General features: G+C 42.8%; 4 protein-coding genes across 4 annotated transcripts; 2 read left to right on the top strand and 2 right to left on the bottom strand.

Annotated features, from left to right (window-relative positions):
- Window positions 1-8,679: 8,679 nt before the first annotated feature.
- SEPMUDRAFT_151208 (N-terminal nucleophile aminohydrolase) lies at window positions 8,680-10,002 on the bottom strand. The gene is made up of 4 exons (XM_016906673.1): window positions 9,912-10,002; window positions 9,697-9,854; window positions 9,033-9,611; window positions 8,680-8,961 (listed from the first exon to the last, which is right to left on the bottom strand). Coding segments are annotated over exons 1-3 (612 nt in total). The 5' UTR covers window positions 9,914-10,002; the 3' UTR covers window positions 8,680-8,961; window positions 9,033-9,159.
- A 240-nt stretch (window positions 10,003-10,242) lies between these two features.
- SEPMUDRAFT_71397 (WD40 repeat-like protein) lies at window positions 10,243-13,247 on the top strand (the record flags this gene model as incomplete). The annotated part of the gene is made up of 2 exons (XM_016909937.1): window positions 10,243-10,401; window positions 10,483-13,247. 2 exons carry the CDS (start codon window positions 10,243-10,245, stop codon window positions 13,168-13,170), a joined length of 2,847 nt encoding a protein of 948 aa, XP_016758334.1. The 3' UTR covers window positions 13,171-13,247.
- Window positions 13,248-13,391: 144 nt separating this feature from the next.
- Window positions 13,392-14,358, bottom strand: SEPMUDRAFT_151210 (ribosomal protein S13). The gene is made up of 3 exons (XM_016906674.1): window positions 14,316-14,358; window positions 13,944-14,255; window positions 13,392-13,874 (listed from the first exon to the last, which is right to left on the bottom strand). The coding sequence occupies exons 1-3, from the start codon at window positions 14,316-14,318 to the stop codon at window positions 13,830-13,832; spliced, it is 360 nt and encodes a 119-aa protein (XP_016758335.1). The 5' UTR covers window positions 14,319-14,358; the 3' UTR covers window positions 13,392-13,829.
- A 145-nt stretch (window positions 14,359-14,503) lies between these two features.
- Window positions 14,504-15,994, top strand: SEPMUDRAFT_127864 (peptidyl-prolyl cis-trans isomerase B precursor). Its single transcript, XM_016902176.1, has 4 exons — window positions 14,504-14,801; window positions 14,890-15,091; window positions 15,153-15,421; window positions 15,565-15,994. Exons 1-3 carry the CDS (start codon window positions 14,613-14,615, stop codon window positions 15,386-15,388), a joined length of 627 nt encoding a protein of 208 aa, XP_016758336.1. The 5' UTR covers window positions 14,504-14,612; the 3' UTR covers window positions 15,389-15,421; window positions 15,565-15,994.
- The last annotated feature ends 22 nt before the right edge of the window (window positions 15,995-16,016 follow it).

Genomic DNA, 16,016 nt, shown 5'->3' on the forward strand with positions numbered 1-16,016 from the left:
TAGCAACAATCCTTATTGCTTTGTAATAGATACTAACGTTATCTTCTATAATAAAGACTTCCTTATAAGGGTATAAGGTCTAGACTTCTTAATAGTACTTGAAAAGTTAGTCTCTATAGACTTACAAAGTATAGAATACTAAATTTAAACCCTACTTTTTTCTGTCCTTTAATATCTTCTTAATCGTGAACAATCTCTCTATAGTAATAGGTCTTTTTCTACCTTTCCTTTGTCTAGGAGGTAGAGATGTATTATAAGTATTAATTCTAGTATTACTTTCTTAAAAAAAGCTCCTGTTCTAGGGTTTTCTCTACCTTTAAGGCCTAGATTTACCTCTCTATCTAAGAAGCTATCTTAGCTTATACTTTAGCGAGGCTAAGTCTATAGTTATATTATCTGATTCGGGCTTCTAAACTACTACTATACGTTATAGACAAGTCTCTAAAGAGATAGCGGCCTATTGTATTCTTAAAAAGCGAGGGTCAAACTAGTCTAAGTAGATATCTACCCTTTTTAGTACTAAGATATAATCCTTGCCTCTATACCCCCTAAAATTAAGTAGAGTCTTATTATAGAAGATTAGCTTAACCTTCTCTACTTTAAGAGCTAGAACCTGCTTAATATATCGCTTCCTATTGTCTAAACCGAGCTTCTCTAAAGCAATCTTATTTAGGGCCCTCTTTCTATAGATTAGTTGCTTATCTACTAGATCCGCTTAGCAATAAGCTTTGCCTTCAAGTATATTATATACCTACTATAGTTTCAGGTCCTAGAGTAGATATCTAAGTAAGTTATTACAGACTAAATCTATAGAGTAATTAGCAGCTTAGGGTTAACTTTACTACTGCTATTTAGCCCTTATATCTTGTCTAATCTTTAAAGAAGCTCTAGATCCTAGATCTATATATTGAGGAGTACTACTCCGAGGCAATAGATTAATACAATCGAGTATCTCTATAAGAGCCTGTTTATTAGCCTCTAATCGTAGTCGCTATAGCTTGAATTTGTAGTAGATACAATCTATTAAACGTAGCAACGCCGTACTATAGCAGTTAATAGCTGTTAAACACAAATCGTAGTAGCTATAGTCTATATAGTTGCTAAACTATATATAAGCTGCAATTAACTCAATCGTAGTTGCTGTAGTACGTATTAGTAGGCCGGGTTTCCTAATATAGTAATCTATTGCGAGTTTTGAGCTATAGTTCTTAATATACCTCTCGAGCCGTATTGCTTATCGTATTACTTGTATTTCTCGTTACTACTGTCTAAAAGTAGTAATTCAACACCCGCTATATCGTCCGAACCGGACCGAACGTTACCGTTACCTCCTTATCTTTCGACGAATTCCTATCTCGTAGACTGTAGAAAGAGAGCGATTATAGTACAATATAGATAGTATATTCTCTTAAGTATAAGGACGAACTATACGGCTTAATACGTATAGATAGGCGTATATTTGAAGCGCTACTATTAAGATTAATAGTAGGTTATAGGTTAGAGTTAGAGCGAGTACTTACTACTATAGAGAGACTTATATACTTCTTATATATTGTTAGGTAAGGCAGTAGCTTCTACGTAGTAAAGAGTCAGTTTAGGAGACCGCTTAGTACTATTAGTAATAGCTTCTACTATATAATAGCTACGTTATTGTTATTATATAAGGAGGTAGTACGAGAGCCGGACTATAAGGCTATAACTAGGCGGATTACAGGCAATAACAAGTTCTTTCTATATTTTAAGGACTACGTTAGGGCACTAGATAGTAGCTATATTAAAGCTTATATTATAGGAGAGAGTAAACTATTTAGAAACCGTAAGGGTAACCTATCTTAGAAGATACTAGTAGTAGTAGACTTCAATATACTGTTTACCTACGTATTAGTCGGATAGGAGGGGTCTATAGCGGACGTTACTATCCTAGGCTATACTAGAGATATAGACAACTTTAGGAGGAACTTGCCCGTTAGAAAGTACTACCTAGTAGACGCTAGTTATATATTATTAGATATAATATTAATACCTTACTTAGGCGGAATTTGGTACTATTTAAAAGAGTAGTTATAACCTATAGTTACTATATAGCGTAGTAGTAGGCAGTAGGCGGATTTGCGTCTAGTAGATACAAAGGAACCTTTTAACCTACAGCATTTATCGCTTCGTAATATAGTTAAGCGGGTATTCAGGGTAGTAAAGAACCGGTTCTATACTATTTAAGGACGAGTAATCGCGTATAGAACGAGATATATTATTGCTATAGCGGTATAACATATTTAATTAGAAGCTAAACCGATCCGTTAATAGGCAAGAGAAAGAGATAGACAGATTTCAGGATACTATAGCTATAGATATATAGGAAGGCTATAAGTATAATCTTACTACCTAAGGCAGAGCTGTCTAAGTAGAAGAGAATAAGATTCTGTAGGTACCGACAATTCAATAGCTTAGATTAGATTCGAGCCGAGTATATATATATATATATTTTATCTACTATCGAACAATACAATAACTAAGAGTCAGAATATACTTTAAATAATAAGTATATATACTAATATACAGTTCTTAACCCTTATAAAGTAGTAAGTATATAGCTATAAAGACTATAGTATAGTAGAGCTTAGGTAATTAAGCATAGAATATCCGGTATTATAGTAGACCGCCGCTCCGCTGCTTCGTTAGTATACTCGTTATTACTCTCTACAAGCCTAATCTTATATAGGCGAATAGAGTTAAGGTCAATATTCTTGATAGAGTAGCGAGGAGTAACAATAGTATAGTACTTCCTACCCGCTGCCTCTGCTTTAGCGATTCGTACTAGTTACCTCTGTTAAAGGTCGCGTAGGAAGTTAATACAAGCTATATTATAGTTAACGTTATTATCCGTATTGCTGTTAGACTAGATTATAGCTATAAATCGTAGGCGATACTCGTAATTGCCCTCTACGAAAGGAGCTACTATCTATAGCTATTCGTTCTAGGTATATATATAGGTATTAGAATAGACTTAGGGGATAGCTCTCTCTATCGATTTACCGAGTAATTCAGTACTAGATACCTTCTTCTCTCTTAGTATAAGGAGGGGGACTATAGTAGTACAGCGGATATTAGTACTATTTATAACTAGCGATATAGCGTTATTACCGTTATTAGTATTATTATCGTCCTTGTCTGTTACTTCCTTAGTTACAACCGACGTCTTAACTAACGTAGCCCCGGATAGTTTAGTACGCTTCCGCTTCTTCTCTTATCTACTAGCGATTATAGTACTCGTGCCTCCTACAGATAGGTAGCTAGTAGTAGTCTTCGTTACCTAGGCAATAGCTTAGACCTTAATAGCCTCGCGTGCTTATAATACTCTAGTATAAGATACTTCTCCTATATATAGTCGTCCGCTATAACGAGACCTATAAGCTAATTAATACCGAAACTACTATACTTAAAGAGCAAACGTTCTACCGCCTATATACGTCGCTAGTATTAGTATTCCTAATATAGGTTTAGGGTCTGCGTATCCTCTAGATATAACTCCTTCGCTACCTTGAGTATAATAGCGACAAGATAGTCTCTCTCTAGCTCACGCAAACTACCTGCCGTATATTTGTTACGAGCGAGTACCTTTATATAGGTATACTTCTAACAGCTTGAACTCCAATATACGGCTAGAGTCCTATAGAAACGGAGGCGATTTCTGCTTCTTCTAACTACTACTGCCCTACGTCTCTACTAGTATACTAACGTCCTTATCTTTATCTTCCTCGTCCCTATTACTAAGTACGTAATCAGTAGGATTTTAAGAGGTATGCCTATTCAGATTATACTCCTTGTTACCTAGAAGAGGCTAACTCTTACCGAATTAGGCTAGAGTATCCTCTAGAGATAGATCGATAGCGATAGCTAGAAGGATTCGTTATCTCGTATAATAAGATATAGCTAGGACTAAGTAGACGCTCTATTAGCAGTAGCTCGCTATACGGTAGTATTATAGTCTGCTTTTTCGTCAAATAGCTAGTTTTATAACTTACTAGTATTACGCTTAACTCGAGGCCTCGGCTATATTCTAATAGTAATATAGGACAGCGAGTATTAGTCTGTTAGGTACGAAAAGTAGCAGAATTAAAAGCGCTAGATACTATCTTAAATTCGGCGTATCGACTATAATATATAGTAATATAGACGTTGCGTATTCGCTACAAAGAATACTATATAGGACTTAGGTAGAATTATATAACCTTCAGAATTATCTAAGGCAGCTCTTAGTATAGAGTACTAATAATATACGACACAAATATTAAGCTATTAAACAATATGTATACTTATATATACTATATTAACTGTCGTATTCCGGAGGTAGTACAATTCTAACTTATAGCGACTAATAGTGCCGTTGATAGGTACGATAGAGCTATCGTATTGACTACGGCAATAGAATTCGAGTTAGCTCTAGTTTTGGCCCTATAGATAAGTTTCTAGGCTGTACTAGCATTTACTCCTAGTAGGACGGTCGCAATATAGTCAAAAATGTATCTAGCGATAGCGTAGAGTATAAGGATTGCAACGCGAGTATTATAATTGATTTTTATAGTATATAGAGTAAGGAACTAGTCTACAAAGTTGATAAAGTTAGTTAGTATATTGAAGCTTATAAGGATGCCAAGAAGACAGACTTTCGGAGGAGCGGAGGTATATATGAGTTCAATATTACTGACTTTGTTATACCGATTCGTAACAAGACCAAAGGTAATATAGATAAGTATAATAGTAATAATACTATATTCGGCTACTCCTTAGATTCGAATACGACTCTATAAGAGGTAATACGAAGAGGTAATATAAAAGAGGTTTATAAGGTACATTAGGATAGATACGATAGTTATAGTAGTTAAAGTAGGATACAGCTACCGCTATAGCTTATTTAGTACCTCTACTATAGTGTATAGCAATTAAGAGAACTATATCCGGTAGGTGACTTTGTATACCTTAGATATAATAGTCTAGTAGTATAGGTATAATAAAGTAGTTTTGCTTCTGAGCTCGATTAGGTTAGCCGTCTTATATTTTAGGTAGGAGGTAAAGTACGTACTAAGGTAGGCAGGTCGGGTAGGTACCTAAGTTACCTGGTATTATATATATTAGGATATACAAAACGTTTAAATTCAGTTTCCGTTGTTTAATATACAATATTCTATAATACATAGAGACTCTCGGTGTATATAGATACGGTTGTAATATTTATAATATAAATTATTCAATACAAAGGCTATACTCTGTTACTCTTGATACGTAAATGTGTTCGGTTTTATTGTTAAGACGTGTTCTCGACTACCGCTAGGTAGGTGCTTAGGAGAGCGCTACAGATATAGTATATCGACTGGACCGATACCAAGCTTATAATAAACTATTGTACTTTAGAATATTTCTATCTCTATATTATCTAGAGAATTAGCTTATAATACTGTTTTTATTATAGAACAGTTACTAAAGACTACCTGTATTAGATAGTATTCCGGTTATCTAAGTAGGAGATTCAATCGTACTATTAATAGCAAGAACTAGTTAAGATAGTATAGAAATTTAAATCCCGGATATACTAGTAGCGTTAGAAGCGGGTTAAAAATCTATAGAATCTAAGATATAAGATAATAGTATTGTTTGTATGAAATCAAATTTGTCTATAAATAATTTACCGCTCTACGGATTTCTAGGCCGGAACGGGACTACCTATAACCTAGAAAGGTATTTCTACTAGCTATTATAATCTCGCTAAGTCTAGCGATTACTATAGGAGAAATAAGGCATAGAGAGAATATAGTACCTAATCGTTATAACAGTAGGTAGTTATATATATATAGATCGAAATATATATTCCGTAGCATAGTATTTGTAGCTCTATTAAAAACCTCCTCTTAAGTATTAGTAATTAGCCGGTCCGTTAGTACGGGTTATAACTTAGAATTGCGTCTATATATTCTATAGTATAGGCAACTATATAGTGCATTCAATTGATTAAATAACTAGGTAATTATATACGACAGATCCTCCTTTGTACAATACTGTGTGATACGGTCCTTGATCTAATCGTAAGTAGCTATAATTAGAACGGTTATGTTATAAGAAAAGACGGAAATTATATATATGTTAATAGTAAGTAATACAGATTTACGTTTGTCGCTTTAAGTAGTCTTAAGGTCTTCGTTCTCGATATCGTTGGTATTGTTGCGTATAGCACGTATAAGTATTACCGATTATATATTATCGAATAACTACTTAGTCTTCGTAAAGCTATAGGTTCTATATAGCGTAAGGAACTTAGCGGCGAGCTTGCGAGCAACTTAGCGTATATCATCTTTACTCTTCTACTATCTACCTTATATATGTTATAGGCCTATAAATTGACTATATTGTCTATATACTGTATATATAGTATAGATTCTACTACTAGAGAGACCGCATCTAGCGCATTTATAGCTGCTTAGATACGATTATAGATAGTAATATCTAGCTTATTATAATTATTAAACGTCTTATCCGGTATAAGTAAATATGTAAGCGGAATAATAATACTAAGGCTTATAACAATATCGAGATAGAGTAACAGAAGGATACTTTTGCATATATAATCAAGGATGACTATATATTGGTTATCCTTAAAGATAGCGATAAGTCAAAGATCGGTAAAGAAAAGCGCCTAGAGTCTGTTACTTTCGTCGTCGGTTACTATTTTATAGAAGTACCTTATCTATAGGTATTAGACTAGTGATTATTTCAAATATCTCGAGGCACTAGTATAGTAGTACCGCTAGTAAGGCTAGCTTTAGTAACGAACTAATAAGTATATCTATTATAGGAAGTAATCGACTCGTAGGCGCGCAACTCTTAGATAATAAATTTATAAAGCTCTTAGTACTAGACTAAATACTAGAATTAAACCTTTACGCTATCAATCGTAATGTTGAAAGTCTTTAGCTCTATAGCTTACCAATATCTTCTAGAGCTAAACCCTAGATAGAGAAGAAATAGTTGGTCTTCTATATACATAATCAGGGACTAGCTTATTCTTAGTATAGCCTTTAGCATATACAAGAGTGTGCTTCTATAGCTCTACGATTACGCTAGCGATAAGTAGACGTACTCTATACTTCTAATAATTGCTCGTACTTTTAGTATGGGGTAGCGGGCGGGGTATAACCTATCCTCGTCCTCTATCTCTATGTCGCTCCCAGATTAAGAGTAAGCTATATTGAAATTTTTGTCTACTAAACTCCGCCGTTTATCAAAACCCCTAAGAATATATAGACTTATTCAAAGAGTCAATACTAAGCTTCAATATACCTAATTGAGGGATATGAGATACTTGATTCAGAATATATAAGTATCTAGGACTAGATAAGTATCTAGGACTAGATAAGTATCTAGGACTAGATAAGTATCTAGGACTAGATAAGGCGTTTAAATAGAGAAAGAATTGAATTAAAAATAGAGAACCTTCTAAAGGAAAAGGACGTCTATCAGTATATATATAAGAAGCATAGAATAATAGAAGAATTATATATCTAAATATAAACACCTCTAGAGAAAGACCCTATTTCTATAAAGACCTCTAGCCTTAATATATGGCCTTACTTAGGCTATACGCGGCCGCGGGTAATAATAGGTATAGCTTTAAAGATCTTCTGAAAGCTTGAGCCTAAGGGTAATATTGATCTTAAGCTTCTCTAAGGACTAAAGTCTAAAGGTAGTTAATTCTGCTATCTAGATACAAGATTGCAGTCTAGAGGCGACTCCGCCGTCGAGGCGAATCTAACCTGTTACGCATATATCTAGCGGTCATATAACATTTATTGATTTGGTTATTAGGTAACCCTAACGTTAGGTTAGGGAATAGAATCCCCGAGAAGACTCTAGAGACTTCTAAAGATAATTATATAATATCTAGAGGCTTCTAGAGATAACTATATAATTCTTTATAGGGTCTAGCAAGTTATAGAAAATGCTTAATTTTCATTTAAGATTATATTAGATTCTACTCGATTACTAAGCTATATTAGTACTAGTTTCAGTACGCTATTATACCTACGTAGAGCCTTCTAGTGACGAAGTCTTAGAGTATAAGAGAAGAGCTAGTAGCCTCTCTAGATAGACAAGTATAGTAGCAAGAAACAAGAAGCTAATAACTCTCTATTGTATACTCTACTTCTATTTCTAGTCCATATACTAGTACACTACTTTCCGGATCTACGATATTCCTACGCGATATTAAGACTTTTCGACAAAGAAACTCAAAGCTTTTTATAAATTGAAAGGGTCGTTTTACTCCTTGCCTTTCTAGTCCAAGCTGCCGAACTTATTGGCACTATAGGGCCTTAGCAGACGGACGTATTATTCTGTTTTGTTAGTCAATCACTCCGTTCCGTAGGTAGGTAGTAATTCCAAAAAGAGGCTATCGACCTATTATGCGTTCGTACGAACATTTACGCTAGATAGCCAAGATAATGAATGGTGCTGCGTTCTACTAATACAAGTTTTTTTTTAGCTTATCAAAAATTGCAAAGCGCGCAGCATTATATTATTCTCTATAGTACAATATGGAAGACCGAGTGGTGTGGACAGAGTTTTCGATGTATATTGATAGGGCAAAGATTCTCTGCCACTTGCGACAACCAAAGTGCGATATAAGCAGTAGTAATATTCCGTCTTTCGTGGCATGCTTTTGTCAGTCTATCGTAAAGTGAGTTTCTGCTATGGGTCCAAGTGGTTTTCATCTTGCCTGTAGGACCTGACAAGCTCTACAGAAGATAGAGGCAGATGAGTTTGTGCTCGGGTATGTGTGTCAAGGTAGCAGATCGGCGGCCAGTCTTGGAAAAACTCGCGCAGATAGGCCAAGCAGCGCCATGCTGACAGACTGTCCGGATGAGTATACAGCAGTCGCTCGAGTGTTGGCGATTGGAAACAAGGGTTTGCTTGCTAGAGGAGGATTTCATTATCAGCGAGGACTTGGATAGAAGTTGGTTCAAGCTCTTTCGTGTTATCTTTACATGCAGTAGTCTCTCTTCCAGAGCAGCGTGATCATGAACGCTCTCTTCGAGCCCAACGCCTGAACGCCGCGCCATGCGTCTTCAAGACCTGTGTCAGCCCCGTCATTACGAGGACAGTGCGGCCGATTTAAGGCGCCAACACCTGTTTTGAATCATCATAATCCACTTCTCTTACTCCGTCCTTGTCAATCACCTTCACAAGCACTCCCTTGAAGTCGATCGGCAGTCGTCTCTTCAGCTCATCTGTGCACATTCGGAGAATCTTCATGCCCTGCTCGTAGCTGATGTCAGGGTGGTGATGTTTGTCTAATATCGCCAGACAGTAGTACTGTGCGTATCCATGGGCGGCGTAAGGTAGAGGGGCGCAGGACGCGAGGTAGTCGATCCAATGCAGCGTGGGCTTGTTGTGGTGTGTGTCGTAGCCACCGAGCAACAGATTGACCGTGTAGGGTGAGCGCGAGCGCAGCGACTTGGCGAGTTCGGAGCGTACGAAGGAGGCGGTTTCGTTGGGGGTGAGCTCATTGCCGTTGCGGATGCCGTAGAGGGCGGTGTTGGCCTGGACGTAGTCGGCGAATTGGACTGCAGGCACATCATCATGTTAGACAAGAAGCGAGGAAGACGACGACAGTGACGGTAGGAGGGAAAAGAAGGACGTCAGACGCACTCGTATCGCCAGCTTCTCCCACAAAGGCCATCAGCGTGTGCTTGTTGAGGGCGCGCGTCTTATCGTCGGAAGCCTTGAGGATGGTGGCACCTCTCATGGCAGCTTTGGAGGCGGCCATGATGGTAAAGTCCTTGCCTGTGATGCCGAGAAGGACCTCCCTCGGGGGATGTTAGTTGCATGTTCGACCGAGTAGGAGGAGTCGGTGAGGGACATACATGATGACAACAGTGGTGATGGAGTGTAAGGTGTGTGGGTGTTGGGTGGATGTGTTGGTTGTTCCAGCGGTGCAGTGGAGCTGTTTGTCTGTTTGTCTGTCGGTCGGTAGGTCGAGATGAGATAGATGCACAGGCAGCTGCAGTCGACGCGGTCCAGCGACACCACGTTAGAGCTTAGGTAAGGTAAGGTAATCCTAGCGCGTGGAGCTGCCGTTCTTGCTCGGTCTTGGCAGAAAAAGTCAAGCTCAATCAAGTCCACATCAAAGTTCCATCACTTGCTGGTATAGTGAGAGAGAGTACATTTACACTTGAATTGGTTGACCAACCAATCATGAAGACGACTTTCGAGCCCAGTCGGGTCATCCAGCCCATCTACACGGGCGGCGCTGTGTCGCTCAGTCAAGATGGCCACATCCTCGCTTCTTCCCTCGGCGAAGAAGCACTGCTCACGGACTTGACTACAGGCGCGCATTTGGCCCGCATTGAAGGCGTAAGCAACATTCCCTCCCAGTCCCCTGCTGGCTACAGGAAGAGCGATTGACTTGGACTGACTGTTGACACAAGTGATCAGGACGGCGAACCTCTGACCACCCTTACCCTCAGCCCCGATGCTACACATCTCGTTGTGTGCTCACGATCGAACGCAGTGCGTATATTCGCTTTGCACGACTCGCAGGTGGACGACACAATTGATGCGAGACTGCTCCGGACTCTCAAGCCACACAAGACGCCTGTGGTAGTGGTGGCAGTGGACAACACGAGCTCTTTGCTGGCCACGGGCGGCGCGGATGGAGAAGTCAAAGTGTGGGATCTCAGAGGCGGTTACACGACCCATACCTTCCACGGCCACAGTGGAGTCGTCTCGGCCCTACACTTTTTTCATGTCGACCCAAACGAGACAGAGCAGACGTCGACAAAGGGCAAAAAAAGGAAGAACAAGCAAAGAAATGGGGAGGCTGAGGAAGTGCAAAACGAGGCTACTGCAGGCTACAGACTGGCTTCTGGTGGCGAAGATGGGAACATCAGAATATGGGACCTGAGTAAAAGCCAAGGCGTCGCATCTCTCGAGAGTCATGTTAGTGTGGTGAAGAGCTTGGATTACGCGCCAGATCAGAGATTGCTATTAAGCGGGAGTCGAGACAAGACTGTCATTCTGTGGGACTCGAAAACGTGGCAGCAAGTCAGTACTATCGCAGTGTTGGAAACGATCGAGACAGCCGGATTCGTGGAAACTGGGAAGCTCATCTACACCGGAGGGGATACGGCGAGACTAAGAATATGGACCACGGACGACGGCCAGGAAGTGACAGAAGATCAAGAAGAAGGCGCAGAAATAGAGAGAATAGTCGACGTTCAGCAGTGGGCTAATCTCCCTTTCTTACTCACGGTGCACGACGATCAGACTCTGGTGCTGCGCTCACTAGAAGGACTGAAAGATGCATCTGGAAACGCTCGAATCCCTGCCCTACCAGTTATACGGCGGATCAGCGGAACGCACGACGAAGTCATCGACCTGGCATATATCGGACGGCACCGCAATCTCCTTGCGCTCGCTACAAATCTCGAAGACATCCGCATCGTCTCACTAGACACAAGCGCGTCAAATGGATCATCCCCTTACTTCGGCGCAGATATAGCTCTTCTTAAGGGTCACACCGAAATCATCATCACAATCGACACCGACTGGTCTGGCTGTTGGCTCGCCACAGGGGCAAAGGATAACACTGCAAAGCTGTGGCGGCTGGATCCCGAGAATAACTCCTACGAATGCTACGCAACATTTACCGGTCATGCTGAGAGTATAGGGGCTGTTGCACTGCCTAACGCTGCTCCAGTACCAGGATCGAAAGAGTTCGAGAATCCGCTCGAGCACCCACCTGAGTTTATGATCACTGGCAGTCAGGACAAGACGGTTAAGAGATGGGACATCAGCAAACAAGCCGGGAAAGGACCTCGAGCCGCGTATACCAGAAAGGCGCATGACAGAGATATCAACGCCATCGAGACGTCCTACTCCACCACGACCCCACTTTTCGCCTCAGCATCACAGGACCGAACAGTCAAAATCTGGGATGTGCAAACCGGTGAGCCTATCGGCGTGCTTCGAGGTCATAAGCGTGGTGTGTGGAGCATAGCGTTCGCGCCCACGGACATGCCTGCGTTGACTACGAATGACAACGGGAATGCAAGCACGTCCAAGGGTATGGTCGTTACGGGCAGCGGAGACAAGATGGTGAAAATATGGAGCTTGACGGACTACAGCTGCTTGCGAACGTTCGAGGGCCACTCGAACAGCGTGTTGAAAGTCGTCTGGCTGCCACCTCCAAGTAAAGATGACAGGGACGGCAGAGGTGTGCAAGTCGCTAGCGCAGCAGGTGACGGACTTGTGAAAGTTTGGGATGCGCAAGGTGGTGAATGTGCAGCCACACTAGACAATCACATCGATCGTGTCTGGGCACTTGCAGTTCGACCTCAGCCAATTCTCTCGATAGCAGAAGCAGAAGCTAAAATCGCGGAAGGTCATGAGGATGAAAAAGATGATTCTGCGCCACAACTAGAATTGGTTTCTGGCTCAGCAGACAGTACGCTGACCTTCTGGACTGATACGACGACGCAGACTGCCCTTGCAGCCACAACGCAAGCCACGCAACGGATTGAACAGGACCAAGAATTGCAAAACGCAATTCGAGCCAACAACTTCCGAGACGCAATCGTGCTAGCTCTTCAATTGAACCACCCGAAACGCCTTCTCGAGATCTTCAAATCGGCCATTGATAATCCCTCCACAGAAGCAGAAAGCTTCACTGGTCGCGCTGAAGTCGACGAAGTGTTGGCCAGCTTATCAGAAGGTCAACTCTGGAACCTCCTCCGCCGGATTCGAGACTGGAATGCCAACGGGAGGACACATCATGTTGCGCAACGCATCTTATATGCCCTGTTTAGGATTTACCCGAAAGAGAAGATCATCGGTCTACAACGAAAACGTAAGCAGATGGTAGCGGCAGAAGATGAAGACGAGGTTTTGGCTGGTGCTATGGCAGAGACGACTCTGCAAGAAAAAGCGAAGAGCAAAGAGAGCGTGAAGGATGTACTCGATGGATTAAAAGCTTATTCCGAGAGGCATTATCAGAGGCTGGAGAAGACTAGTGAGGAGAGGTTTGTGCTGCTGTGGGCGCTAGGTCAGATGGATGATGTGTCTACCGCGAATCTGCAATTGACGACCAGGCACCCAGGGGAAGATCTGGTAATGCTGGATTAGACTATGGCTGGTAGGAGGCGAAATAATGATAAAGACACAGCGCCAGTCGGTATCAACATGTACCACGCTGCCTTCGATCTTTTCCCTCGTCGACAGCATAAAGAGCACTCAGTACTGGCACTTTTCCCGCGTTGCGACAGTCATTTCCGCACGACATCTCGGAGTCCTGCTCACAGGTCGTGCAATGCGAACGGCCGGTGGTCACCCCTGCCCTTCCGAGGCGGACCTACAGCGCCATGGCTCCGAGCTGAACAGCGCAACCTGAACAGCACACAGATTCGACTTGAGTCAGGTCAGATGCCGTTTGGAGATGTGGGCCTCAACAGCCAAGGTTCCATCTTTCCAGCTCCCTCGTCGTCTTTGTCACTCAGCTACCATTCAAAATATAGGTGTGTTTTGGATGAGACCAGCTGGTGTCATCACTCGATGAGAAGAAAGCACCCGTCAACAGTCTAGGTATCGGAGTCGATACTGGAAGTTAGTAATATATAAGGTGCAAGCCTTCAGTAGCTTCTTATTGTACACTCGAATTTGTACAGTGTGTAAGCATGAGACTAGCCATCGTACACCGTTACCGTCTTGTATCTCAGCAAAAGCCATCTGTTGCGCCATCGCTATACATCCCAGCCCATCATATTTGTGTTTGCTCCTCTCCTGCATCATCCTCTCCTTTCGACCCTATTCAGCTTTTTCGCGGTTATAATCTGCATTTCACGTCACATTAGCACCAGCCGTACCCAACCCCATCCCAACACCAACGCCGCAAGACTCACCTGGCTTCGCGTCCTCTGGCCCCTCACGGGCAAGCCCATAGCGTGTCTTCTTCCCCGGTACGAGCCCATATCTCTCAATCTCTTGATGTTATCGTGCAATTGCCTCTTCAAGTCATTTTCCAACACCATTTTCGAGAGTTCCTCTGCCAGTGCGTTGATTTGCCGCTCTTTCAAGCTTCCGATCCGGGCAGTGTTGTGAATGTGGAAGCGCGCCATGAGAGTCTGGCAGACTTTGGGACCGATGCCGTAGAAGGATTGGAGAGAGTTGCGCACAAGAAAGCTTTCGGCGAAGTTGTTGCCGAATAACCCAACCTGTGTCGCGTCAGTAAGGTATACTTGCAACGATTCGCGCAGTGGCGATTGAGTACTTACCATGACTGCAGTGTTGTTGCAAACGGAGCGATGGTGAGAGGTGGCTGCCGCGTTATTTCTCGACTTCGCGAAAGTGAGAGTTGAGTCCAAACGGCATGATCCGCCATCCCCGCCAATGCCGATGCCGATGAGGTAAGGAAGGTCGTACCTCCTAGGTAGGAGGTGGTACTGCACCGCCCATTGACCACAGCTGTCACTTCAAGAATTCCCGCTGGCTTCTGCCTTCTTCTCCCTACATCCCCATACTGCAACTCAACTACATCGCCCGGAGGACTACGACTGTCGATCGGCGTCAACATGGCCTCCCTCCAACGAATCCTGGTGTCTTTTATGGTCGTCCTGACCTTCGCTTTCGCCTATTTTGCCCAGACGGCCGAAGCTCAGAAAGGCCCCAAGATCACTCACAAGGTCTACTTCGATATCAAGCAGGGCGATGAAGAGTTGGGCAGGATCGTCATGGGACTGTATGGAAAGACGACACCAAAGGTATGTCCATGTCCACATCCAGACGCCAGGGGCGGGTGGAGTGCGCTGGAGAAGAAGATGGACTGACTGATGACAATTCGTGGTACAGACGGCCGAGAACTTCCGAGCTCTCTGCACGGGCGAGAAGGGCTTTGGATACCAGGACTCTTCCTTCCACCGTGTCATCAAGGACTTCATGATCCAGGGTGGTGACTTCACGAAGGGCGACGGCACTGGAGGAAAGTCCATTTACGGCGCCAAGTTTGACGATGAGAACTTCAAGTTGAAGCACTCCAAGAAGGGTCTTCTCAGTATGAACGATTTCGAGTGCCCTGACTGATGCCCTCTCTCCATGTACTGACCGTTTGCCAGGCATGGCCAACTCCGGCAAAAACACGAACGGCTCGCAATTCTTCATTACGACCGTCATCACCTCTTGGCTCGACGGCCGCCACGTGGTCTTCGGCGAAGTCCTCGAGGGCATGGACATCGTTCACAAGATCGAAAACACACCCAAGGGAGGAAACGACAAGCCTACTGTCGCCGTGACGATTGCGAAGAGTGGAGAGTTGGAAGTGCCAGCAGAAGGTATCAGAGCTGAACTCTAGTCTTCATACTTCTTGAAATACTACCTTGTCCTGGTATGTGGCGACCAGAATTACTCCCCACCTACTGCTCCACAGATGCAGGAAGTCCCAGTCAGCAGGTGGTAGTTTGGGTCACTCACTACTGGGATATGTCTGGAGCACATTCCCGCTGACTATCATCTCTTTTCGAATTTTAGGTCTCGAAGGCGGCGCTGAACCGATTGCTCCCCTCGACGAGGACGAAGTCTTTACAGGCAACAGTGGCAAAGCCATGGGCGGAAGCATCTCCCAGGAAACTGTTGCTGACTTCAAGTCTGACGTTGCATCTCACTTCAGCAGCGAGGGCCTCGTCAGCAGTCCTAAGCAGAGCATGGGCTATCCTTTCAAGCTATTCCTCGTGGCTTGCATCTTGTTCGCCTGTTGGATGTTTGTGCAGGCGCATGGAAGCAGGAGGGGAAGTGCTGCCGGGCTGTAAGGTGGTACGCGAAAGTGTCACAAAGGCGGCCAAACAGTGACATAAAACAGGATAATGGTATGACGCGACAATGAGTAGATACAGGATGTAGTATTGGATATTCCCATATCTAGTACATCACGACAAGATGTTACAAAGCTCTTTGTGAGAACAAACGGATTGCGTACGCTCTCG

This window comes from Sphaerulina musiva, assembly GCF_000320565.1.
Source record: "Sphaerulina musiva SO2202 unplaced genomic scaffold SEPMUscaffold_9, whole genome shotgun sequence".
Classification (NCBI taxonomy): Eukaryota; Fungi; Ascomycota; class Dothideomycetes; order Mycosphaerellales; family Mycosphaerellaceae; genus Sphaerulina; species Sphaerulina musiva.